At 46.3% G+C, this 25,112-nt stretch overlaps 1 protein-coding gene across 4 annotated transcripts in view; it reads right to left on the bottom strand.

Moving 5' to 3' along the window:
* LOC147620300 (phosphatidate phosphatase PAH1-like) overlaps positions 1–25,112 on the bottom strand; it is a 98,734-nt gene that overhangs the window by 29,450 nt on the left and 44,172 nt on the right. For all 4 annotated transcript variants that reach the window (XM_086772495.1, XM_086772494.1, XM_086772498.1 and 1 more), the window contains exons 5-6: positions 18,384–18,470; positions 18,219–18,291 (exon numbers count right to left, since the gene is read on the bottom strand). In XM_086772495.1, coding sequence (XP_086628621.1) covers positions 18,219–18,291; positions 18,384–18,470 — 160 coding nt within the window. The remainder of the gene's footprint in view (positions 1–18,218; positions 18,292–18,383; positions 18,471–25,112) is intronic.

Below are 25,112 nucleotides of genomic sequence, written 5' to 3'. Positions count from 1 at the left end.
CCATCCGGAAAAAGATTAATGAGGTGTCTATGCAGTTAAAGCTACCTCCAAGTTGGACTATGCACGATGTATTTCATGTCAGTTGGTTGAAGCCATATGCAGGTCAAAGACGAAGCGGAACCAGACATCATTGATGAAGCTGAGGTAATGGTTCCAGAACAGATCCTTCTGCACCGTTTCAAGCATGGCTCAGGCCGAAGACTACGACAGTTCCTCACGAAGTTTCAGGACCGAGGAACTCATGAAGCGGTATGGCTCGACAAAGAATTCTTCGAAGACTATCCGGCTTTATTGACGGATTATTTGGAGGCTATGCAGCTTCCGTCAAGTTAAGCAGAAGGGGATGTCACGTGCATCCCGCACTTGGATGCCACGTAGACATTCTGTACAGAAGGTGCAGGACCTGGGATGGTGAACTGGTCCCATGTGAGCCCAGTCCGGGACGAGTCAGCCAGGGATCCATCTCAGTCGTCCGAGGTCAGGTGTGCATTGTCCTGCACATGAGTCCAAGGTCAGGTGTGCATTGTCCTGCACATGAAGCAGTGCCAGTCCGCGTTGTGAGTCTCCCTCTGGAATGATGTCGGATGTGCTGTGTATCTGGTTTGCAACTGGATGCCAGACATCTGTAGGCATGTAGTTTGCATGTAGAGATGGGGTCAGCCCATAGGGCTACCCCAGGACAAGGGTTTGCATGTGCATACTTAGATGGGCATGGGGGAGGTGTAGAACCACCCCCAAGGGGCCAGGAGGGCCCAAGACTTTGCCCACCAGCCAAGGCAAGGGCTGGAGGGGCAGTCGGCCAGCTCCAGAGCCTCTGGACAGGCAGCCGACAGAGGGTAAAGACCCTAGAACAGAAGGCGGCCAGGTGTGGGGGGCAGTCCCACACCTATGCGCAGCATGCCCAGCAGCCAGGGGCTGTCCCAGAGTCATGCGCAGGCTGGACAGGTGTGAAAAACACTTTATTAAAGTGTGAACACATTTTATTACAAGACTCAGTCGTGGGGCTGTTATGAGCAGGCCGACTGGATGATAGGAGGGGTATAAAAGCCCAAGTCATAATTCATTTCATCCATCTCACAATTCACCAAGAGCCTCAAGCATTCAAGGGCCAGGACAGCCAAGGGTTTGCTAAAGCTAAGGGGTGAAGGACTGAAGGTCAAGGGCAGGTTTTCCAGCCAAGAAAAGGTCAAGTACTTTGTATTTGTTCAGATTTACATCATTCTAATAAAGCAAATACACCATCCGTGGTGGGGGCCCTACAGAGGGTAATTGGGACCCAATACTGTGTCCTTCTCCATCTCCCCCTTCTCTCTCTATTTTCTGCACATCGTCTTTCAGTTTTGTGCGTTAATTCCGTCGCGAAAAGAGTGCTGTTTTCTGAGTTTTGAAGTACCGATCCTTCTCCGAAGCTTCCGCATATTACAGGATGATTCCTAATGGTATTGAAAAATCAAAAAAATATGGTTTCATCAGGAAAGCTACAAGGTATGTGATGGTTGGTGATGCTTTGTATTTGAAGGGAAATGATTTGATAATGCGACGGGTACCTTGGAAAGAAGAAATCTAAAAAATTCTTAAGGAAAACCATGAAGGAGCATGCGGTGGACATTTTACCTCGAAGATTACCTTGCATAAGGTATTGCAGGAAGGTTATGTATGGCCAAGTGTACATAAGGATGTTAATCATTGGTACAGGTCATGTAAACAATGCCAAGCTCACAGTAGACGGATATTAAAGCCTGAGATGAGGAAGACAATTCTTGCTTATGATGTTTTTGAAAAATGGGGAATTGATGCTGTGGGACCATTGCCTATTACCAACCGAGGGAAGTGCTACATCTTGACTGCAGTTGATTACCTTTCTAGATGGGCGGAAGCAAAGACAGTGAAACAAATTACTGCTAAGGAGGTGGCAAAGTTTATATATCAAGATATTTGCTGTAAGTTTGGTGTGCCATTGGAACTGCTTTCTGATCAGGGTCCAGGTTTCAGAGCAGAGCTTATGGACTATTTGTGTACGAAGATGAAGATCAGTCGCAGTTCTACCACACCTTACTATCCACAGTGTAATGGCCTGAATGAGCGTTTCAATGGTGAATTGATCAAGATTTTATCCAAGGTGACAGAGCAACAAGGTAAGAATTGGGATCTGGAGTTGCCTGCTGCCTTGTGGACATACTGAACAGCAATTAAGACTGGTACGGGTTTCACTCCATTTCATCTTGTTTATGGGAAAGAAGCCTTATTGCCTATTGAGGTGGAGATACCAGCTGTTAAAATGTTGGAAAAGCTTTTGGAAGAGCCTAAAGATGTCTTTAAAGAGCGGCTATTATATTTACAAGAAGCACAGCTGAACAGGGATAATGCTTTGAAGCATTCTGAAGATATGCAAGCAAGGACGCTGGAGAAGTTCAACAAGAAGATTAAAAGCAAAGGAATTATGAAGGATGATCTGGTATTACGTTATAATAGCAGGCTGGATAATGCCTTTCATAAGAAGTTCCAAATTAAGTGGGAAGGACCTTTCTTGGTGATGCAAGGATTTGCAAATGGTACCTATCAATTGGCAGACTTAGATGGGACTTTACATGCTTCCAGGGTAAATGGATACAGGCTGAAGAAGTATTATGCACGTTTAATGGTGATTGTGCAGGATGCAGTGTCTGAGGATGTGATCTCAGATGAAGGGCAGTTTATGGATATGGATTTAGGTCTTGAAATGCTTTTTACTGCTGATCATGAATGATTCAACAGGCTGGGGGTTGGGCAAAGTATGTCAGGCATTTTTCTGTAAAGATGTTTTGAGTCCGTGTACATATGGGATGCGTGGTGTGCAATAAAACTTTGCCCTGAATGCCCTGGCAAGTGTACAGACGGAATGGCTTTGGAGTAATTTAGTGCATGCAATTTTCTTCGGAACAGCTGCTGGAGACTTGGAGTTTTTATTTGTATGAGCTTTTTAGTCGTCAAGAAGGTGTCTGGGATGTGTGTAAATAAGAGGTGGAAGAACATGAGGATATTAATGATGGGTTTCGATGAGCTTCTGGTGAAAATAATGTTGATATGCTGGTTTATGTGGAGAGAGCTCAATTCAGACTGTAAATGTTGAAATCCCTCAGGCAACGCCAGCAAAATATAAATTGCTTTTATGCTTGAGTTTTGAGAATCTTTCAGGTTCGGAATGGCCGTCTTGGTATGATGATGCTGATCATGAGGCTATGGGCAACTCTCGCATAATTTTGGAAGGTTATGGGTTGGGTGTGATAACCCGAAGTACAAGGAAAAGAAGAGAGGAGTAGCGTGGCTAACCATCATTTTAATGCTCAAAAAAATTAATTAAAATGTAATACAAGTGGCCAATAAAACCAATGGCCACTTGGAAGTCTTGATGGGCCGCCACCTCAACCTCTAGAAGGCGTGAGAGAAGGGGCCGCTTCGAGGAGTAAGGGCCGAGAGAAAGGAAAAAAAAGGTGGCCTCTTAGAGCCTGGCGGAGAGGGTGGGAAAAAGAGTCGAAGGTTCCTGTAGGTGCAGAGGAGGTGGGAAGTCTGAGAAAGGAAAAGAGACGTGTGTGGCCATCGCGTAGAGGAGGAGGACTCTTGGGCGCAACAACGCAGGTGACTGGGAGCTGTGAGGTTCGTCGCCGTGAAGAGGTGATGCTGTATGAGCTGCTGGCGTTCAAAGGCAACAGGCTCGTGTGGAGCTGCTGGTTGGCGACGGGGGAGGCGCCCTTGTCATAGACAGAAGGCGTCAAAGGGCTAGCGACAGGCTGGTGAAGCCATCATGGCGAAGGTGACTGGGGCAAGTATAGTCCACGCTCACCGCACCAAGTGAGTGAAGGTGCTGACCGCTTCGCGTAGAGAAGCGCAGCTGCTGGTGTGCGCAAAGGGGAGCCGCCTAGACGCCGACGTGAAGGCCTTAAAGGTGACTGGGGCAGCGGGACAGGCCGGTGAAAAAGTTAGGGAGAGCGGCCAAGAGAAAAGGAAGCGAGGTGCTCTTGCTGGGAGGTCGCCAAAAAGTGAGGTGGGCGACTGGAGGAAGCTGAGCTGCCTGTACAAACTGGTGAAGAGGCGAAGAGACTGCTGCTAGGGTGCTGCAGGCGGAGACATGTATGGGTGAGCCTGCCATGTAGTTGCTGGCTGGTGATACGGCGGAACCAGAGAATAAAGAAGTGGCCGCTTCGAAAAAGTCTAGCTGCAGAACCTGGTGAGATACAAAGGTGGCCGACTGGAAGGTCAGACAGCAGGTAAAGAACAACGGCCGGGTTTGTTTCCTTTGGTGTGCACAGAGGTGGCTGGTAGGCCACCGTTGAGGCCTTGGATGAGTTGCTGGTGGTCAATTGAGAAGGGTAGCTGCAGGCGGAGACAGAGGGTCTTTCAGCGAGGCAAGCCGAGTGGAGCCAGCTGATTTGTAAAAAAGGGATCTGCATTATTTAAGGATAAGTGTGTGGGTTTTCATTATCTTGTGGAATACAAGGTTTTTGAGGTATTTCTGTGTGGTGTTTTGAGAAATTTTTCTTTCCAGCTAGAGAAGCTGGTGGTGCCCCTTATGCTTGTGAGTGTTCTGAAGGTGGTGAGTCGGCGAGCTATAGTGGCCTTCTTGTGTTTCTGAGCTGCCTCACACCTACCATGAGGGTAGAGCCTTTGTGGGCCTATTGAAACCGAGGTAGGTAGTACAATCCAAATTCCTAGGAATATTAAACCTCGCATTAAAGACACTAAGTACATATAGTTTTACCAGTTACAACCACACTTACCCACACTCAAATTAGTGAGTATAAAAGATTTGGAAAACTTGACAACACAATGGGTCCGGGACGCCCGCCCCCCCCCCCCCCCCCCCCCCCCCCAAAAAGCTTTATTACAAGGAGTATTTACGGATATATGTAGAGGGTGTTCTTGCATCGGATTTCCAAGTACCAAGGATGAAAACAAAATAAAACAAGTCCACCGCCCAAGACCAAGGCAAGGGGTGTTTCCAGCTTCACACCAATCTAGTGTGGATATCGCAGGAGGAGCCCAGTCTCACATAGTATGCTATGTGGATCCCACAAGCTCCCCTAGTCTCACACTAGACTAGATGCACCTAGAGAGCCTTGCTCATCTAGTCTTCTATCACAAGTTGAAACATATGTGTGCAACATCCTTTCTAGCACATACCTTGTCTTGGACACTCCTTCAAGGTATTTGGAAGAGCTTCAGCAGGTCCCACACTTAACGTTACTTAGGGATTTACCAACCACTTGTGTGTCTGTGAGAAGATGTTGGTGACTAATAGCTGCCCTTCCCTGTATGCAGACCCTGTGTGTATGAGAAAGGAGTTGAAGATGATGGCATGCTGTATCATCCCGTATGCATCCTGGTACTGATGGACAGATGAAGACTCTGTATGCAGCCTGTATGCAGAAAACTGCCTTATGGGAAAAGCACAGGTTATGACCAACTGTTCCCCTTTCTCTATGGTGCAGCCAATTCAGTCCACCAGTGGGAGACAGACAGAGAATCCATTCGTTTCAGTCCACTGGGTGAGAAAGAGAAAGAGAGAGAGAGGATCTCTTCGCTTCAGTTCATCAATGAGATAGAGAAAGAGCATTGCTTCACTTCAGTCCATTGGATGAGAGAGATAGGATCCCTTCGCTTCAGTTCACCAATGAGAAAGAGAGAGCGTTGAAGGCTTCTGGCCGCCCGTGAGAGAAAAAGAACTTCAAAGGTTTCACGTCACCTGTGAGAAAGCATCATTGGTTCTTGGCCACCTGTAAGAGAGGGAGAACTTCAAATGCTTCAGCCCAACTGCATGTGAGAGAGATTCCCTTTTGCTTGCTCAGCTAGAAGAGAGAAAGAGCCCGAATCTAAAGCCAGCCGGCTGTCCTCCTTCCTCCACGACGTCGACCACCTTGATGTAAGCATGTGATGGCTCCAGAAGTTACCCCTGTGGCCATTGATGCCCTTTATGTATTTTATTTTAAAATACCACAAGCTCTCGTACATGATATTGTGTTCATGAAGTCCTCTTACAGATGACTTAAGTGTTTGTGTGCCCATTGAGGTGTTCACAGCCGTTTTTAATGTGGGTGTGAACAGTCCACCTTATAAAACTTAACTAATTCTTAAACTTGGGTTTTGGGACTTTCAATGGCCAGTTTCGGCACCTGCAAAAACCCAATCACTAGTCAACAAGCAAAGGCATCCACACAACCTCATAGCCAGTAGTTATGGGTGTCCCCAGCGCTACGAGACTGGACATAAGCAAGCATGCAAGAAACAAAAACAAGTCATGCATCTATTTTTTTAAAAAAATCTCCGCACATACATAAAATGAAATGCATATGCAAATATACATTGGAAATCCCCCGTTCTCAAGTCATCTATCTCACCCAGGGGTCTAGTCATACTAGGTGACCCCGAGCACCAGTGTTCCCAGTCATACTGGTCACACCTCCAACCCTACTAGTTACACTAGCACTGCCAGAAATGCTACTGATCATATCAGGAAAGCTCCCATCCCTCTGGAAATACTAGTCCATGTCACAAGACTACTGATCATATTAGCAAAGCCCAGACACAGGAAATCCCGAGGGTGATTCACTAGTCAAACTGGTGTCCAAACGCATAGAAAGATCCAGTGAGAATCTATCTTTGCATTTATTTAAGGATACCTAGTTGTTCAAGAGCCAAATTGTCATGTGCACACATTAATCTGGTGCCATGTAGACATGATTATTCCTTACAACCGCCTTAAGGGCAAAGTCAGAGGTCGTATATGGGCAGTTTGGAGCCAATTTGGTGGCCCTATAGATGCTTGGAGGTGCCCAAGACATGCACCAATGGTTGGGACATATTATGGGCACAATATGAACACATTTTATAGCATTTTTGATGTGAAAACCGAACTGATTACGACTTGCTATCACTTTCCTATATAAAGGCAGGTCATGGGTTATTCATAATCATCCAAAGACAAAGATTGCAGAGCCAAGACCAAGGGCATGCAGTCTAACAGTTTGGATCAGCCAAGTACATCTCCAAATCAGCGTTTTCCGCTAACGCACAGTTGAGGACAGTAAGCATGAGTTCATTCATAGCATTCATAGTCTAGATCTATATTGAATCTATGACAATCTTTGTAATTACTCATTCATTCAATAATATATAGTAGGAGTAGGTTCGGTAAAGAGTCTTTGTACTTCTATATGTCATGAGTACGTGATTAGCATTAATCTTAATTGCTTTGCATTAATCATCATTTAGCATGCTTCCGCACAGTAGTCATATTACATTGGTATCAAAGCATGTCTAGGTCGTTCTTAGAAAAAGTTTTGCATCAATGCTAAGGTTTGCATGTAAATCAACTAATTAGGGTTTGTCTTTTTGCATTAAATCAACCTTTTTGTATCAGCTTTTTGCTCATTGTCAACATAGTATAGAACTAGAAAGTCTATATTTCAGTCTAGCATGGTTCTAGGGGTGTCTAGGATGCATGTAGAAGCCTAGTTTTAGGGTTTTGGGGCTAATTATAGCGACAAAAAACAACAAGTGTTTCTTCATGGAAACCATAGAGGATATTTTGGCTTTGATAAAAAGGCAAAGTGAAGCTAATTGGGCAAGGTTCGAACGGGCATCCCAAGAAAGCGCAAAGATTTACTAACAAGCATATGAAGACCTAGATTGCCTAAGGGAGCAACATGAAGAAGAAGCGAGGCAAAGAAGGGAACAACGTGAAGAAGAAGCAAGACAAAGAGAAGAAAAGTATTGGAAAGAAATAGAGTTTTTCGCCATGGTGAGTCAAAGTACTCCAGTGGAAGAAAGTGTGATAAAGACCAAGGAAGTTGACAAGAGTACCATAGTAGAAGACCAAGGACAAAGGGATACCAAAGAGGCACTAGAAACCGTGTCGGATCCGCAAGTTGAGGTCAACCAAGAGATACAACTGTTTGAGCATGCAGAGCCACAAACAATTCCAAATTCCATGCAAGTTCCCGCGATCATCATAGCCATCGAGGAGGTGACAGTTCACGAGGTTCCCACAATTATCTCCGAATCCATTAACGAGGAGAAGATAAGTACTTCAGTTGTTGAGATGTTCAGGGAGTCTACCATGCCAATAGCGCTTCCAAAGGGGCAACTTCCATTGCCCACAGTTCTTGAGGAGATAGCGGTGGAGACACCATATGGGAATCTTTATTGCTTTGTGTTAATCATCATTAAGCACGGTTCCGCACAGTAGTCATGTTACACGAATGGTGACACCTGCCATGAGGGTAGCCTTTGTGGGCCACCCTAGGGACCGAGGCCCCATGGCCAAGTCCAACAGCCATGGTATGGTTGGGCGTGCTGCCGGCCAGGCCTGGAGAGCCTCGGCAGCGAGTTGGCCAACCCGTGAGGAATTCATAACAAGGCGACCAGCCAATAGGGTCCTTCACTGCAGTTGGCCAGCATATGTGGTGATGTGTGAAAAGGCATGTTTTATAGCACATAAAACAGGTCGTGAGAGAGACCAACAGCTTACTAACCCAGCGACCAGCATATTAGAAAAGTATATAAGCATGGGCTAGTCAAAGGTCTTGACCATCTCATATTCACAAAGTCCTGAAGTGATTCAAGGGCAAGGCCAAGGGAATCCCAAGCAAAAGGTGAACTTGAAGGTCAAGAGTCAGGTAACTCAGGCTGCAGATTTACAGCCAAGGTGTGCCTACAGATTTCACCCTTTTTCTCATCATTCAACAAAGCAAATACACAAAGCTTGGTGGGGGCCCTTTGACGGTATTTGGGATCCAATCGGGTGTACCTTGTCTTTATTGTACTTCTCTCTCTCTCTCTCTCTCTCTCTCTCTCTCTCTCTCTCCGAGGGCCGATCCACCCATCATACCCAGACCACAGGCTAGTGCAAGAGCTCGGCCGAGAGGTGTTACACTCAACAGAGCCACTGAGTTATGCAGAGCTCGACAACCCAGACCCCATGGCCCTCGCCCACGGCCATGCCACCACAGGAGGATCCGGACCAACATGTCCCATCATCGCAGGACCTTCTCGCGCCAGCTCACTTTTACCACCTTGAGCAACATGTCACAGCAGCCCATGAGGGATGTATTAGGGTGATATGAGAGCTCTCTGCTCATGTACCTAGATCAGATTTTATAATTCTAGATTTTTGTTATCTTTCTTTATTACTATTTTGTACCCAAGATGATGTACCTCATGGATATGATGTAACGTTTTGGTCTCACATAGGTCATTTTGGCCTTTTGAAGATGTTAATACAACTCTCTCTCTCTCTCTCTCTCTCTCTCTCTCTCTCTCTCTCTCTCTCTCTCTATAGACGAGTTCAGCCTCTAGTAGACATTAATACAGCTTTCTTCTTTCTTCTTCTTTTTCTTCTCTCTCTCTCTCTCAGCTAGATTGTGCAATCGTCAAGAACCAAGGAGCTGAATATTCGTATCAAATTATAATCCTATCTATAAACATCCGAATGTTACAGCGAGAATCCTGTAAAGTATCCATGTGCTTCTGTAGCCCCTCCTAAGAATTTGCAATGAGTACAATACCATCAACACATAAAAGGATGGAAACAAGAATACTTCCTACAGAAGCTCCTCCACCTCCAGCTCTGTCAATGAAGTATGAGATCTCATCTATGTAGACTCTAGAGTCCAAAGAGGGTCGAAGATATAGCAGGTGTCCTTGTTTCACTCCGATCATGCTAGAGTCCTCTCGGGCATCTCACCCTACCAATAACTAACTCATATAAGGCAACGATAGCCCAAATCATGTCAGACGGGATTCTGAGATTCTGTAAGCGCTGTAGGAGATGGACCCGAGACACTATATCAAAAGCTTTCCGAAGTCCACAAAGCACCAGTATAGTCAACGACTATCAAGCCCCCAGGCTAGTAGACCCTACGATTCAGCCAAAGACTCGGCCATCTAGATCACCTCCCAACCACAGAGCCATTCATGCTCAGTCCCGAGCACAAGGGGGTAGTAGCATCAGTGGCATAGCTCAACATGCAAAGTCCCTGGCGTCCCATACCACTAGAACACACCCATCGGATATAAGCACGGAGTAGTCTTGAGGCATAGAGTCTGAGTCTGAGGAGCTCTCCATCAAACTAACTCATAAAGTCACATATATAGTCCTCCTATAAACTAGGAGCCAAATATAGCACATGTCTCATAATAGCTACTTAGCCCCAATTAAGATGCCTCACCCATAGGCTAATAACCTGAAGATCTTAAACCTGGTTAGCCTTGGGACGTAACATACTTCGCCCTTTAAGAACCATTGATATCCTTAGCAATAAATCCACGGAAGCGACTCTTTAGACTATGCACTGACTCCCATGTAGCCTCAACATCAAACCGTCCTTTCCATTCCATCAAGTACTCTAAATAGATGGAAAGCCGAGACCGTCTAGTATGTTGATCTAGAACCAACTCAAATTCCATTGAAATATACCTCGTCATGTCCTCAAGATTAGGAATCTCCTCTACTGACACAATCTCATCACCTTCACCAAGACGTTCCTTTAAACGATTGATGTGAAACACAAGGTGAATCTTGATTCCTCGAAGTACTAATCTTCTTTGCGATCTTGTAAGGACCACAACATCGAGAATATAACTTGTAATGCTTGCCAATCTTCATCGTCTTAGAGTCTTTCAGGACTTTGAAATATACCCAGATGCTTTCATGTAAGATTCTCGGGGTCGTTATTGGTTGACATAATACTGAGCGTGATCCTGAGCACTCTTTATGCTTCTTCTTTTTTTTTTGGAAAAACGATCCTTCTATTAGTTAATGAGAAAACGCCATAAGGCTACCAAGCTCACCTCACAAGGAGGGATAATAAAGACAGTGAACACCGGAGCTCCACCCCCGTGGCAGGCCGCTCTCTGGGGGGCGCTACCTAGTAGTACATGCGGGAGGTGAGAAGAGCCAAGCTAGAGGCCTGTAGTGCCAAGTGACATCCTCGCCCCTCACAATGAGGAAAGGGCCACGCTGCCAAGTGCGGAGGAACGCCTTGCGGCGACCTCTCATGCGATCCGAGTCGCCCTGAAGTTTCCCCCAGTGTCCTCAAGGTGTGAACGATGTCCACCCAGAGGGCCTGTATGACCTCCGCCGGTGGAGTCGCCTGGCGGTCTATGGCCTCCCTGCATCGGGCTCTCCATATGTGCCAAGCCGTCATGCTGCTGATCATCTCCCATCTGTGCCCGTCCCCCTCCTGGGAGACTGCCGAAGAGAAGTCTGGCGTCGGAACCACCGCCATCGCCCTGTCAGAGACCTGGATGGTCACACTGCCAGGGACGTCCTCGTATCCAAGGGCCGGGCCGCTGTCCGTGGCCCAAGCCACCGCACCCCACGTCACCATCATCTCACCTGGCAAGCCTGCAAAAACCATCCTGAGAGCGCGCTGCTAGACCTGCTGTGCCTGTGGGCAATCCCATAAGCAGTGCCGCTGCGACTCCTGTGCATGGCCGCACCGAGGGCAGGACGCTGGGTGTCTGCCAAAAGCTAGCCAAGCCCCCACCACCAGTCCTCTATGCGCTGTAAGCCAGAGAAAAAGCGTCACCTTCCGAGGCCAGAAGCTGGCCCAAAGGCGCTGCCAGAAGTCCCTAAGGAAGGCAGGGGAGAGCCCTTGTTGCCGCCAATGGAGCACTCTTTATGCTTTCCCTTGCAACTTTCAGCATATCTTGCATATCATGCAAGAAATCTACTCCTCATTGCAACTTGACCCCCCATAGTCCTATGGTAACGAGTGACTTCGATTGATAACCATACATAAGCATAAATGGGCTAAAACCAATAGCCACATGCTTACTACTGTTATAAGCAAACTCAATCTACGGAAGATACCTTTCCCACTCAGACTGCCTCTTGGAGACATACGCCGTCAATATATCCTCCATAGTCTGGTTCGTCCTCTCCATCTGACCATCCGACTCGAGATGATGAGAACATGACATTCTCAAGCGTGTTTCCAGTTTGGAAAACAATGATTGCCAAAATTGTGCAGTGAATTTGAGACCCCCATTGTTATAAATTACAATTACAATGATAACCTAAGTCAACATCGATTTAAAAAAGAAAAGCTGAGCTCGTGAGCCTGCCCCTCCCCCTACCACTACCTACGCCCCCAGCCTCACCCGCTCCCCCCCCCCCCCCTCCTCTACTCTACCTCCCCCCCCCTCATGGTGTTGGAGCATTTTGGGCCTTCTCCTCCATCTTCTCGGCTATCCCAGAACGGTCTGCTTCCCGTAGGAGGCAGTCCGTCGCTACGTTCGCAACTTTCTTTGCAAGGTTCTTCTCAGGCTTTCGGTGCAACTCTGGACCTTCCCTAAGGAGGACTCCATGGAAGCCACTCCACCATCTCCTCCTTTCGCCTCTGCTTATCTGATGAGGAGAGATGGGTTCTCGTGAGTTCAGTTTGCTGTTTTGGAGGCCTCTTCCTTGGTCTGCAAGATAGTCGGCAGTCTCCCGGCGCGTGGCACTTTTCGGGATCTCCTCCAAGGCAGCCTCATTGGCGAGACCGGAAAGATTACTGGCATCCATCCAACCACTCAATCACAACTGCAACCAATTGGAGTTCGACTCCACTAAGGCGGCCAAGTGCGTCCTGGCCCGTAGCCCCCTGGCCTTACGCTCAGCTCGTGCATTTCTGGTGAGGTAGACTCATGGCTTCGACCCGGCGTCGAATCCTCTTGCTGGATTCCCGGTCCCCGTCTTCTTTCCCGACCTTCAGAGAGAGTTTCGGACCATTCTTCCTGCACTCAGACGTCTCATTGGGCAGATGGTGGGGCGAAGGTGCTCCAGAGCATCACGAATATCTATCCGTAGAGTCTGCCACTAGAGCTTGGCTAGCCCGACCGCATGAGAATGGGGAATATCCTCTGCATAAATGTAACAAAAAGTAGGCTGCACCGAGATCAAAAGAACTGCCGCCTCCTGATCAGCGTCGTCAGATCCCAGAGTAGCCAGTCAAAGCCATGTGCTTGCCCAGGAGGAGTGAAGGGCAGAGGCAAGCCTGGTCTCAAAAAACTGTGGCATAGGCCAGTGTCTGCTCCTTGATCTCAGACTCCACCAAGTCCGGAGTCCACTCCATGTCTGGTGCAACGCTGAGCGGGAAGGAGAAAGCCACTGCACCAGGAGCCACCTCCCTCTGAGGGGCCGGGGTCTTACACGGATGGCATACCACGCAAATCCGGAGGGGCAAAACCGTAGTCTCCAAGGTGAGGTGGTCACTGAGGAGACACAGAAAGAATCCATAACCAACTGGCAGGCCCATGTTGTGTCCAGGGCTGCCACCCTCATCTCCTGGAAAGGCGGTGACAGGGGAGGCAAACACGGCTATCTCAACCTGTCTGGAGTACCTGTAGGCTAACTGTCTCATAGAGTCCTCCTTCGGCCATCGACGCCTCTCTCAGGAGGAGTAGGGCTGCGAAAAAGGGGGGGGGGAGCGGAGCGGTAATGAGGAGAGGAAGGGGGAGAGGAGGTGTGAGAGCTATCTGGGGGAAAGGCAGGAGGGGGAGGGGGTGCGGAAGGAGGAGGAGGGTGAGGGAGAGGGGGAGGAGCAGGCAGCACCGGAGAACCTGGGCAAGGGAGCTCCGACGAGGACTCAGGAGAGGGGTACGCCTGGGCAGGGGGAGGGCGGGGTAGAGGAGGCTCCAAGCGAGCGACCCCATGGGGAGTGGGAGCCACCGCTTCCACGGTGGGACCTGCCTTGGGGACATCAGAAGGGGGGTCTGCTGCCGTAGGACCCGCATTGATGTCGTGCCCACCAGTCTCTGAAGTAGGTACTGTGGGGGGTCCTCCTCCATCGGTGAGGGCCCAACTGGCTGCCTATCGCCAGCGGGGACGAAACGGCTAGAAACAGGATCCTCGGGCCCCACGCGGGGGGCCTGTGCGTGCCGCTGATGCCGTTGCTGTTGTACGACGGCCGATGGTTGTCTATGTCTCATCTCTTGACAAATGAAACATTGGCCTGGGAGGCCAGAGTATTCCACCCTCTGGAAGACGGAGCCACCACTGAGAGTAATGGGAGCTCGATCTGGGACGGGAGGGCCTCCGGTGAAGGAACAATCACTCAGAGCGAGGGGAGGCCGACTGCCCGTGCCACCACGGAGGTTGCTGAGGGTGGAGTCTCACGCATCAAGAAAAGCCACATTTTGGTATGCCAAGTAGGGAACCCGATGCCAAAGAACTTGTCTATTGTTGGCACTCATAGATCCATGATGTAGATTTTTTATAAGATCCCCAAATTTATGATGTTGCATGATGAGCTAAGTTCTTTGATTTATGCTTTACTGCTACCATTAGTAGATAAAAAGGTTCAAAATAGCCCCAAACTTTACTCAGCGAATTGATGATGATACACAACTTCACAACAGGTACGGCGGCCAGTGGTCCGTACCAATGATGAAGTCCGGCCGTTTCAAAGCAACAGTGAAACCCAGAGAAAAGGTGCGATACGGGCTAAGTAGACACGAAGGAGAGGCGGAAGAAGGGGCGGGGAGATGGGTGGTTGCGAGTAGATGGCAAAGGTGCAAAAGGTCAATCCCACGTAAGGACCTCCAACCGCTAGTGCCACCACGAGGCCGGGTGGCTCTGGGGTGCTTGCATCCCTAGTCCGCCCAGCTGGCAGAGCAACCGATTGCTGCTTAGCTCGGACAACACCTTATCATGGACTCTCTCGCTTTGGGCAGCGGAAACGGGCGACATCAGAGCAAGTGAAGGGGAAGTACCCGTTCGGAGTAGAAGACGGCCAATCGTTCAAAGCAGCAGGAGCATGACCTTGCTTTGATACCAATTGAAGGTCTCAGAGAAGAGGTTCTGGTGGGTGGTAGAAAACCATGGTGAAGATGACGTGCAGAGGGAGAGAGAACGGGAGAGAGAGAGAGAGAGAGAGAGAGAGCCAAAGCTTGAGAGAGATGATTGCATGATTCAAATACTGACTTGATTAATTATTAAAATGAACTACACGCCCTTGTTATATAGGCCTTTCTCACACCAAACTGTTTGACCCTTATTTAATGTATGCTTATCCAAGTTCACACACTTGTTACACATATATAAGCTCTGATTTATCCCAACATACCCAAGTGTCCCATACCACCAGACCACGCCCATCAAATGTAAATGCGGAATAGTCGCAAGGCCTGAAGTCAAGGTCTGAGAAGCTCCCCCTCAAACTAACTCATAAAGTCACTTATATAGGCCTCCTATAAACTAGGAGCCAAATATAGCACGCGTCTCATAATAGCTACTTACCCCCACTTAAGATGCCTTACCCATAGGCTATGGTTAACCTAGCCTGAAGATCTTAACCTTGGTTAGCCTTGGGACGTAACTAAGCTGTGATGCCTCCAAAGACCCCATAATGTAGTCTACCACCGTGCCTCCGGTCCGTGTATGACCCCCATGTGGGAAGCATGTCAGCCCTCCTGATCCCGGCCACTGTAGCATCCCGTTATAAATAACGAGACGATGCCTGGCTCCCAACTCTAGTAAGTGGTCCCCATAATGTCCTCTGTCTGGTCCAGTGTCCTCTGATGCCCGACTAGCCCCTATCTCCTCTGGATCCACAGGGTGGAGGATCTCCATGTCATCATAGTCATACACCTCACACTGTCTGCTCTGTGTGTGGGCATTGAAGTCGCCCGTAAGAAATACTTCCCCTAGTGTAGAATAATGCATAATCTCCTCTGACAGACAAGTGTATGGCGAGGCTCCTATCTCCTCCTCCTGTGGCATGTCCTCTGTAATGACATAGGAGGATCCTGATGGAGAAAAGTAACATAGAGCTATGTATATAACCCTGTCCTGTGAGAGCTGTAAGCTGATCCACATGTATCTGGCCTCTGGATCCTGTGCTACCACTCTCAGTCTCCCCTGTAGCTCTCGTCTGAATAGGACTGCTACTCCCCCCGACCCTCTCGAGGTACCCTGGCGTGTGGTCCTCCTATATGCTGACTCCCACCTCTACTCGAGGTAGCCCTCTCTCTGGGCTCTGATGTGTCTCTGTCAGAAGTATGATGTCTCTCCCCACCATAACATGCTCCAGTCGTCCAAGCTGCACCCATAGTGAGAGAAAGTTATATTAACGTCTACGGAAGACCCCAAGGGTCTATGAGACCAAAAGTAATACAATGGTACCATGGATATACTGATTTTTGAGCCATGGAAAACTGAAAGAAAAAGTAAAATGAAAACATTTGACAGTACATGTGATCAACAGATGATCCTGTGTAGAGTGAGATATGCTGTGATCAGCTAATGACGGTACCCACCTCGGCCAAAACCGATCTGATGGTGGTGTGAATGTCAAGCCTCTGTGATGGGAGTGTGTCATGTCGGTGAAGAACCTCATGAATCTGTCTCTGTGTGGTGGAGGGTCCTAGTGCTCTAGGTCGGGGACGTCTGGCTCGCAGAATGGATCAAGCTCTCTCGCTAAGAACTCCTCTGGGGCGTGGAGCTGGAGCATGGGTACAGGTGGTGAGCTCTGATGTCGTAGTAGAGAAACTGTTGTGGGCAGTGGATTCAAATGTGGATGTGTGTACCACAAAGAAATCTGTGATGGCTCTCTATGAGGTGTCCTGTCAGAGTCGAGGCTGTCTCTCAACATGCTGCCTCAACACTACATCCCTGTGTCATCTGAGGTCCATCAAGTACATGCCCAAGCACCTCTGATCCTCAAACTGTATCACCCGTGTGAGTGGTCCGAATCCCTCTCGGAAGAGGCAGTGAAATCTCCCCCCCTGTATCTCATAGTAAGCCGGGCAACTGAACATATAATGGGCCCCATCCTCTACTACTCCTGCGATGCATACTATGCATGTCCTCTCCTCATGTGGGATATCCTCAGCTCTGCCAGTCTCTACTCTAAGGCGGTGGGAGGATACCCTGAGCTAGGCAATCGTGATACACATAGCATGTGACATGTGTATCTATATGTATCCCGGGATCTCAAAGAATCCATCCTCAGAGAGTCTCAAGAAGTGATCTCTATAAACTTCTTACCAATCTCTGACAGAGACACCCATGCCTAGTGTATGTGTAGCCCGAGTAGATCTAACCGGATGATCCTGTTGATCTCCTGACACGAGAGATCAACGTATGGGGAATCCAAGCTATACTGAAAAGGGGGGAGACGGTCCATCTGTATGCCATGTGCATGAAACCACTCGACTACCTCAGAGTACCATGCATGTGTCAGTAATGGTGGTGGCCGTGTTGCTGAGGAGGAGGGCAGTCCAGCTCGTCTCAATTGCTCCCTCTCCCTCTCGCCCTATGATTGCATAGAGGATTCTAGTGCTAGTCGTGGGAGGCGATCTCTGTCAAGCACACGTGTATACATGCTGAATATAAGTGACAGTCTGAAAACAGCATCTGTAACCAGTGGGGCCACCCCAGAGAGAGAGAGAGCACAGGGAGGCTGGCAATCATTACCTTGGATAACCGTACCCTTTTCCATGCAATTTGTGTCACAAACAACAAGTACTAAATGCATAGGTTATTATGACATGAGTTACCATCGTTCCAATCCTTAAAGACATTCACACATCAAGCTCACCACGCAGGACAGAAATCAAAACATCAAAGATGATATATGGCAAACCAAGCATCCAAATGGTGTGCATTTAACCAGCAACAATTTCATCCAGTAAGCTTGTATCAAATATTTATTAGTAATGCTGGAAGACTAAAAGTTCCCTTAGTTACATAGCCTTAGAATTTCTAGACAAGACTCTCATACTGGTTGCTGCATGAGAATTACAAAGAATTGCAGCTGATGAGGGGACACCACCAACCATGGTGGAGATGGCTACTACATGGAGGAGCAGGAGGAGCATGTGATGCTGAGATGCCCAGCCATCAGGAGATACAGGAACAATTCAGGATTCATGACAACTCCATGTTCAAATTCAAAACCTGTTATGGATGATAAGCCACTTGGATGATTTGCCGATACTCAATGTGAAGGCACAAATGCAAGCATAGTGTAATCACACCTGAAACCTTACAATTTATAGCACCAGCCTCCTTGATATTGCCCAAAAAGTACACATGAAACAAATGTCTCTCTCCTACTTTGCTATAAATGATGACTCCACTTTAAAAGAACTTGTATAAGTCAGCATAAGAGCAGTCTTCCAAAAAAAACCAAGCCATGGCCAGAAGTTAATATAACTAAGCCAGATGCAGCATAGAAATGATGAAGTAATATCACCTTCCCGATATAAGGATGGGATCAAACCATCAGGAGAAATGAAAACGGGCCCTTTTGGAAGAGTTTCCCCATCCTTCAAAACATAAAAATTTATGCCACGCATTGGTGAAATGGCATTTAAACCACACCTAGGCTCAAAACGAAGCAAAATGACTTCATACATACCTGTTTCAAATTAACAAGGAACTGTCGAGTAAGGTACGCCTGTGAAATGGCACGAGCACTCAAAAACAACACCTCATATCCATTTTCCTGAAATGCCAAATCAATAGCATGAGATGACAATACATCAGAGTCGCTCAGACCACCACAGTAGTATAAGCTTCCTCTGTACAGAGTTTTCCATAAGCAAAAACATCTTCAAAGAGAGATTACACTTGCTACAACCCAATCAATAGTCAATCCTTTCCAAACAGATCCTTGTGATTCACTTTCCAGGTTCGACGTTATGGGGGCCCCATGATTTCAACAATCGTGCTGGTACCAGCTATATCAATTATTCCAAAACTGTGCATGAACAAGAACAGCTTGGTAGCACTTCTTCTAATGACACATGACAGTCACAATTCTGTTAGGCAAGGGGGACAGGATGGTTGGGGATAGAGCATGTCCCAGCATGAATAGCACTTGCCCAATAATAGGCTCAGATATCTTCCTGATTATTTTTTTTAATGCTTATGAAGTTTTTGACATAGATTCATATGTGAAATAAATTCTCAATTCTGACCAACATATTATAGAAATGTCGGAAGGCAGTAGGAGCTAGAGACACTCGGCAAGTAGAATTCCAACTTCGTAGTAATATGGAAAAACGAAAGATATCCGTGACTGTTGGACTACCCATTAAATGGAGGAGGCATTTAGCCAAAGGTATAAGAACCCAAATGACCTTAGAGTCAATCATGCATTGTAAAAGCAAGTGTCACAGTAAAAGCCTTGGAATCTACTTGAGAATCTCTACAAATGCAAGTGGGACATGGTACAAAAAATACCACCATGAATCTAGAAATCGCCTACAATCTAGGCAGAGAATAGTGGGTCAAACTAGAAGAATAGCAAATGCCTTCAATCTAGGCAGAGAATAGTGGGTCAAACTAGAGGGAATAGTGAAGAGATTTGGGGGAATCATGTTGGGTAGGAGGGCAGCTAACCTACACACACTTTTTTTTTTTGTAATGATTATTTCGATTACTAGTGGGAAACCTCAGAATGAGGAAAACCCACAAAAAGCATCATATACAAGAAATGCCAGAGTTCATAGTGAACAGGGGCATGATCAAAATATATCCGTGAAAAGGCTATACAATGATGGGTCAATCTCATGTAGAGAGAGACAATCATAAAGGGATTGATGTAAAGATTCTTTGAAATAGTGAAAGGCTTGAATGGGCGGCTCACCAAAAACAGCCCGATTCCTGGAGTACCAAATCGTCCACATGGCCCAGTAACGAAGCCAATCAAAAAAGGCCCTATACTGTCTGAGAGCAGGAGAAAAAATACCAAACAACCAAAAATGTTTCCCAAAAGAAGCAGAAGGGAAACGAGCTCGAAGAAGAGCCGTTATATGATCCAGCAAAAGTTTAGTTGCATTACAATTCCACATCAGATGGAGAATTGTTTCATCATGCGCTCCACAAACACAACAATCTGAAGATGTCACATGGTGCCTTGCCAGGAAAGAGCCAACTGGCAGAACAGCCAATAGACATCGCCATAGAAAAAGCCGACATTTTAACGGCATCTTACTGCTCCATATCATCCTGAGCCTTTTCTTCCACCAAGCCAAAGGCTTATGCATTCTCCAAGCATCATTTGCATAATCATGAACCCAAATTTCAGGAAGGAGAAAGCCATAGACTGTATGCACCGAGAGCTGTAGCAGAGACAAAGGACCACGAGTAAGTATGGGCCTATGCAAGCTCCAATCGTGCAACCTATCCGACTCTTCAAGAGCGGGAAGAGGCTCAAAAGGGGCCAACAAACTCTCAATCTTTTCCCATAGGGGACGGTAATGATGATTTAGGCCAAATTTAGGACAAGCATCTATAAAAGACAGAACATGGCCACTATCATCTAGCACATCTGCAATGAAATAGACACCCTTTTTGGCAAGGAAATAAGCTTTTCTAGGCTCTTGCACAGCCAAAGGTCGCTCAAAAACTCTACTCCAATGAATGCTTTCCAAACGCAGTGAATTACAGTTAGTATTCACTCGAGGAGTCCAGCCGAGAAACTGTGTAAGCTTTTTCCATGCCAAAATTAACTTTGTGGAGAAAGGACAACCAGCAATCTTGCCTTCAAAATGGCCAAACACAGCATCCCAATGCGTGATGGTCCAGTTGCCAAACGATTTAGTGGACATCTCAACACACATATCTGCCAACATAATCGCCCAAGGCTGCCTCTGAGATACAAATTCCAACAGCAAGGTGGACTTTCGTGCCAATGCATGAAAGTGTATATTAAGGATATTCAAGCCTCCATGCTGTTTGGGACTACATAGCTTCTTGAGCGAGAGAAGGTTAAGGCCCCTCTTAGCATGTTTGGTTTTCCAAAAAATGCTCATGGCTGAAGACATAAAACGATCAATGTCCACTTTTCTCCACATTATTAGTGGCAAAAAGAATTGAATATATGCCATGACAATAGCCTGTACAATCCTTAAACGAACATGCAATGGCCATGTAGAAAGCTTCCAGTAATTAAGTTTCTGATTCAACCGTTGCATCACCCATTGAGTCATTTGCTGATTAGAAATATGCCATCCCAATGGGTAGCCCAAGTGTCTGACTACATGCATTTGTGAAGGAATTTCACCTGGCCAAATTAAACTATGCCAAGACCGAGCATCAAGAGCCAAAAGTTTAGATTTCTGAAAGTTAACATAAAGGCCAGCAGCTTGCCCAAACAGCTCTAGTGCCTCCATTAATCTTTGCACATCCGATTGCGTATTGCGGGGCATACAAAAAGAATCATCAGCATACGCCTGTGCTAAAAATTGTTTGCCATTGGGCAATTGCAATCCATGAAGCACATCGGAAGCTGTCAAATGATCTAGATATGTAAGCAAAGGATGAGTAGCCATAGCATATAGCAACGCACTCAGAGGGCAACCCTGTCTTACAGATCTTTCTAATTTCCAAGGGTCGGTAATCCGAGAGCCAAGTATCAAAGAAGCATCACTATCACTGTAGAGGAAGTACACAACACGTTGCAACTTTAAACCAAAGCCCAACTGGGCCATAGTCATGGCAACAAAGTCCCAGGAAACTGTATCAAAGGCTTTTTCAATATCAATCTGAAGCACAAGTACATCCTGTTTAGTATACTTGGCATATTCCATACCAATATATGCATTAGCCAGATTGTCATTAATCTGCCTACGAGGAATGAAACCATATTGAGCAGGATGTAATCCATCATGCAGAAAACCTTTAATTCTGTTCGCCAGCATTTTAGTAACCAATTTATAAATAACTGGCATAAGAGTGATAGGACGCCAATGCGAAAAGGATTCACAAAGATGTCTTTTAGGAAAAAGCTTGACTAATCCTTGCTTCCAAGACATTGGCAAACAGTCATCTTGCCATGCTTTATTGATCATGAATAAGATCACCTCTTCCAGAAAAGGCCAGAAGGCAATAAAAAATTCAAAAGTCAAACCATCCCAGCCAGGTGATTTGCATTTACCCATCGAACGCAAGGCTTCCTTTAATTCCTCTTCTGAAAAAGGTTCCTCTAATACCATTGCATCGGCGGGCGAGATAATAGGTTGCACATATTGCAAAAGTTTACAACGGGCCTCTAAAACCTCTGGAGAAACTTCCGAGTTCGAGGCAAAAAGAGAAGAGAAATAGCATTTAGCCAAGTCAGCCAACTCTTGCATAGAATCAGACCATTGGCCATCTGACTTTTTAACTCTGCGAATATTCTCTTTCTCCCTGGACTGATGCAAACTTTTGAAAAATTGTTTAGAAGAGCAACCTTTATCCAGCAATGCCCTTTGACGAGAGCGAACCATCCACTTTTGTAATTTACGCTGCTCGTTTAGCATAATAACATTCTTTGCCTGCAATAAATTATCTTGCTCACACTGTAGGAGAAGCCTTTGTTGAGCAGTAGCAGTGAGGCATTCACATGTTTGTTTTGCCTGCAAGACTGCTTCACGAATATCATGCATATAAGACCGCCCATAGTCAATAATCACAGCTTGCATGCGATGAACAAAATGGAACCACGCAATATCAATGTCCTCATAAATCTGATGGTAAAGTGGTACCAAAGCATGGAGAACCATTTCTTTAAAATGATCATGTTGCAAATAGCTATGATTTAAGATGAGCAGTCGAGCCCGGGAAGCCAAAAAATCATCACATGGCATATCAAAATATAGTCCCAGCCATAAGGGGGCATGATCTGAAAGACAAAGTGTCCGATCTATCCACATTTTACAGATATAATCATCAAATTGATCCGCATGGAGTAAATACCATCTATCCAATCGGGTCCAAATATGTTTAAAAGCATTATGATTAAAAGTGAACCCTGCATCATGTGGACATACATGGCACCATAAATCCAAAAGACTATGATTAGATATAAGATCCTCCCATGCTGATCTTTCTGTCCCAAGCATATGTATGCGGCCAGTGGAACTATACTCTGGAGAAGGAACATTATTAAAGTCACCACATATAAAAGCATTATGTAACCAAGGATAATCATCAATCTCTTTCCAAATTTGAGCACGATGTAAAGAGCGCTGAGGAGCATAAACTGTGGCAAATTCAAAAATTTGGCCATATAGACAACATTGAACCACCATCCATCGTCCATTCATATCATTATGTACCACTATAGGCTGTAGCTCATGCCGAATTAGCATTGCAGTCCCTGAGAAGTTTCGAGAACCGGCATAAAAAATGTCATATCCAGCAAAATGACCATCCTGACCCGTCATTGCATGCTGATTATGCTCTTGCAAGCAAACTATATGTGGATGCATCTTATATACATAATGCCAAAACTGCCTCCATTTATTATGATCACAGAGGCCTCTAGTATTGTAAGAAAAACATTTTATTGGAGCATTAAACATGATATATATACAGATTATGTACAATGCAGAAAAAACATAAGATCAAGTGTCTGACATGTCTTCTGTGGGATCAGACCCCGAAGGCTGACCCTCATGCATTAAAATATCCGCATATTTAGGGGCCGAGTCCATGCCCGATGGACCACCTCTGACAATGTCCGACCACAACTTTGAGACCGAAGAAGAAAGAAACGGTGAATTTGAAGTACTAGCATGATTAGTGACTGTCCAGTTTCTTGTTAAAAGAGACTGACGACGAGGTACGACAGTCTTTTTTAAAGTTTGCAAATCATGCTGCTCTTTTCCTTTTTCCTTCTGAGAAGAAGAGGAAACCCCTATAACACTTGTAGAAGCAACCATTTTGGCCTTTCCCTTGTCTTTACCTGCCTGCCCATTGCGAGGAGCCTGTCTAGTAACCTCCTTGTTTTGAGTCACGTCATCCTTTACTATAGTAGGCATTACAGCCGCAGGCGGAGGAGGATGCAAAACTGTGGGGCATTCAGAGGCCATATGACCAAATTTATGGCATGCAAAGCAGGCACCTGCAAAAACTCCCCATTTCAGTTTAAAATAACGTGCCCCCATTCCTTTAACATCCTCTACCTCAATAGCCAAAGCAGACGGAAGATCCTTATCAGTGTTCCACAGAATACAAAATCTGTTCTTGTTCCCTGTAGGTCGAGGTGGGCATACCACTTTCCCCAAAGCAGCCGCAATTTCTGGCAGTTGTTCCCTAAGATATTCTGGGAAATCAACCACCTCAACCCAAACTGGACATCGATGCTTTATCAAAGATTGATAATCCTTGGTCGGGGACCAAGGAAGCACATGTACCAATTGCGGACCAAACATCAAGGGGGAAGCTTCCAGCATAAGTTGCTTATATTTAGCATCTGCAAGCAACACATCATAAAATCCACGAGCAGCAAAGTGCACCCCATCCACAAAAGAACCGCCCACAATGGATTGAATCCATTGGGCTACATCTTGAGCCGACGGCATACGTCCCGGAAAAAAGATTATAATGCCCCTTTCAGAATATTTCTTAAGAGGGGACACAATCGAGGGAAGCTTAATTTTGAAATTAAACACAGGAGGGGGATCCGACCATTTTTGCCTGCTTTCCACAAAATCATCATATAATGCATCAAAGACAAATTGTGCATCCTGTGATTCTTGCTGCACATCAGAAATATCTTTTGCAAGATGTCTCCTCTTGTTAATATCAACCGAATTATCCCTTCGTGAATATGTCAACTGCTCCGTAGCCATTTAATGCACACAAAATAGTCACAGAACTGAAAGTAGATTATGCAAGGACCCTGTAAATCTTGAAAGCCTGAACTGCGAACTAAATTGAACTTGAAAAAAGCTTTGAAAACCTGTACTGTAAACTGGATTGAGAAGCCTGTGGGAAACTTGAAGATGCAGGAGAAAGAAACAGCGACTGTATACACAAAACCACCAACTGTATACAGAAAAGAAGGGCAACGGGATGGCAACACTCACACACCTGGACACACACACACACACACACACACACCCACTCACACACACACACACACACAGCAAAGCTTGAAAAATACTGAGCGCGTCAGATTGTGTCAGCGCGTCAGAGTGCGTCAGAACGCGTCAGAGTGTGTCAGAGCGCATCAGAGCGCGTCAGATTGCGTCAGAATTCAGAGCCGAGCAGATACTCCTCCTCTCTCCCACGGCGACACCACACCAGCTAACCTACACACACACACACACACACACACACACAACCTCAAGCACAGAAAAACATGAGTGCTAGA

This window comes from Cibotium barometz, chromosome 32 (genome assembly GCF_041138505.1).
Source record: "Cibotium barometz isolate CiBa-2024 chromosome 32, ASM4113850v1, whole genome shotgun sequence".
Lineage (NCBI taxonomy): Eukaryota > Viridiplantae > Streptophyta > Polypodiopsida > Cyatheales > Cibotiaceae > Cibotium > Cibotium barometz.
Note: the sequence above shows the minus strand (reverse complement) of the source record. Positions and strands in the feature narration are given on the sequence as shown.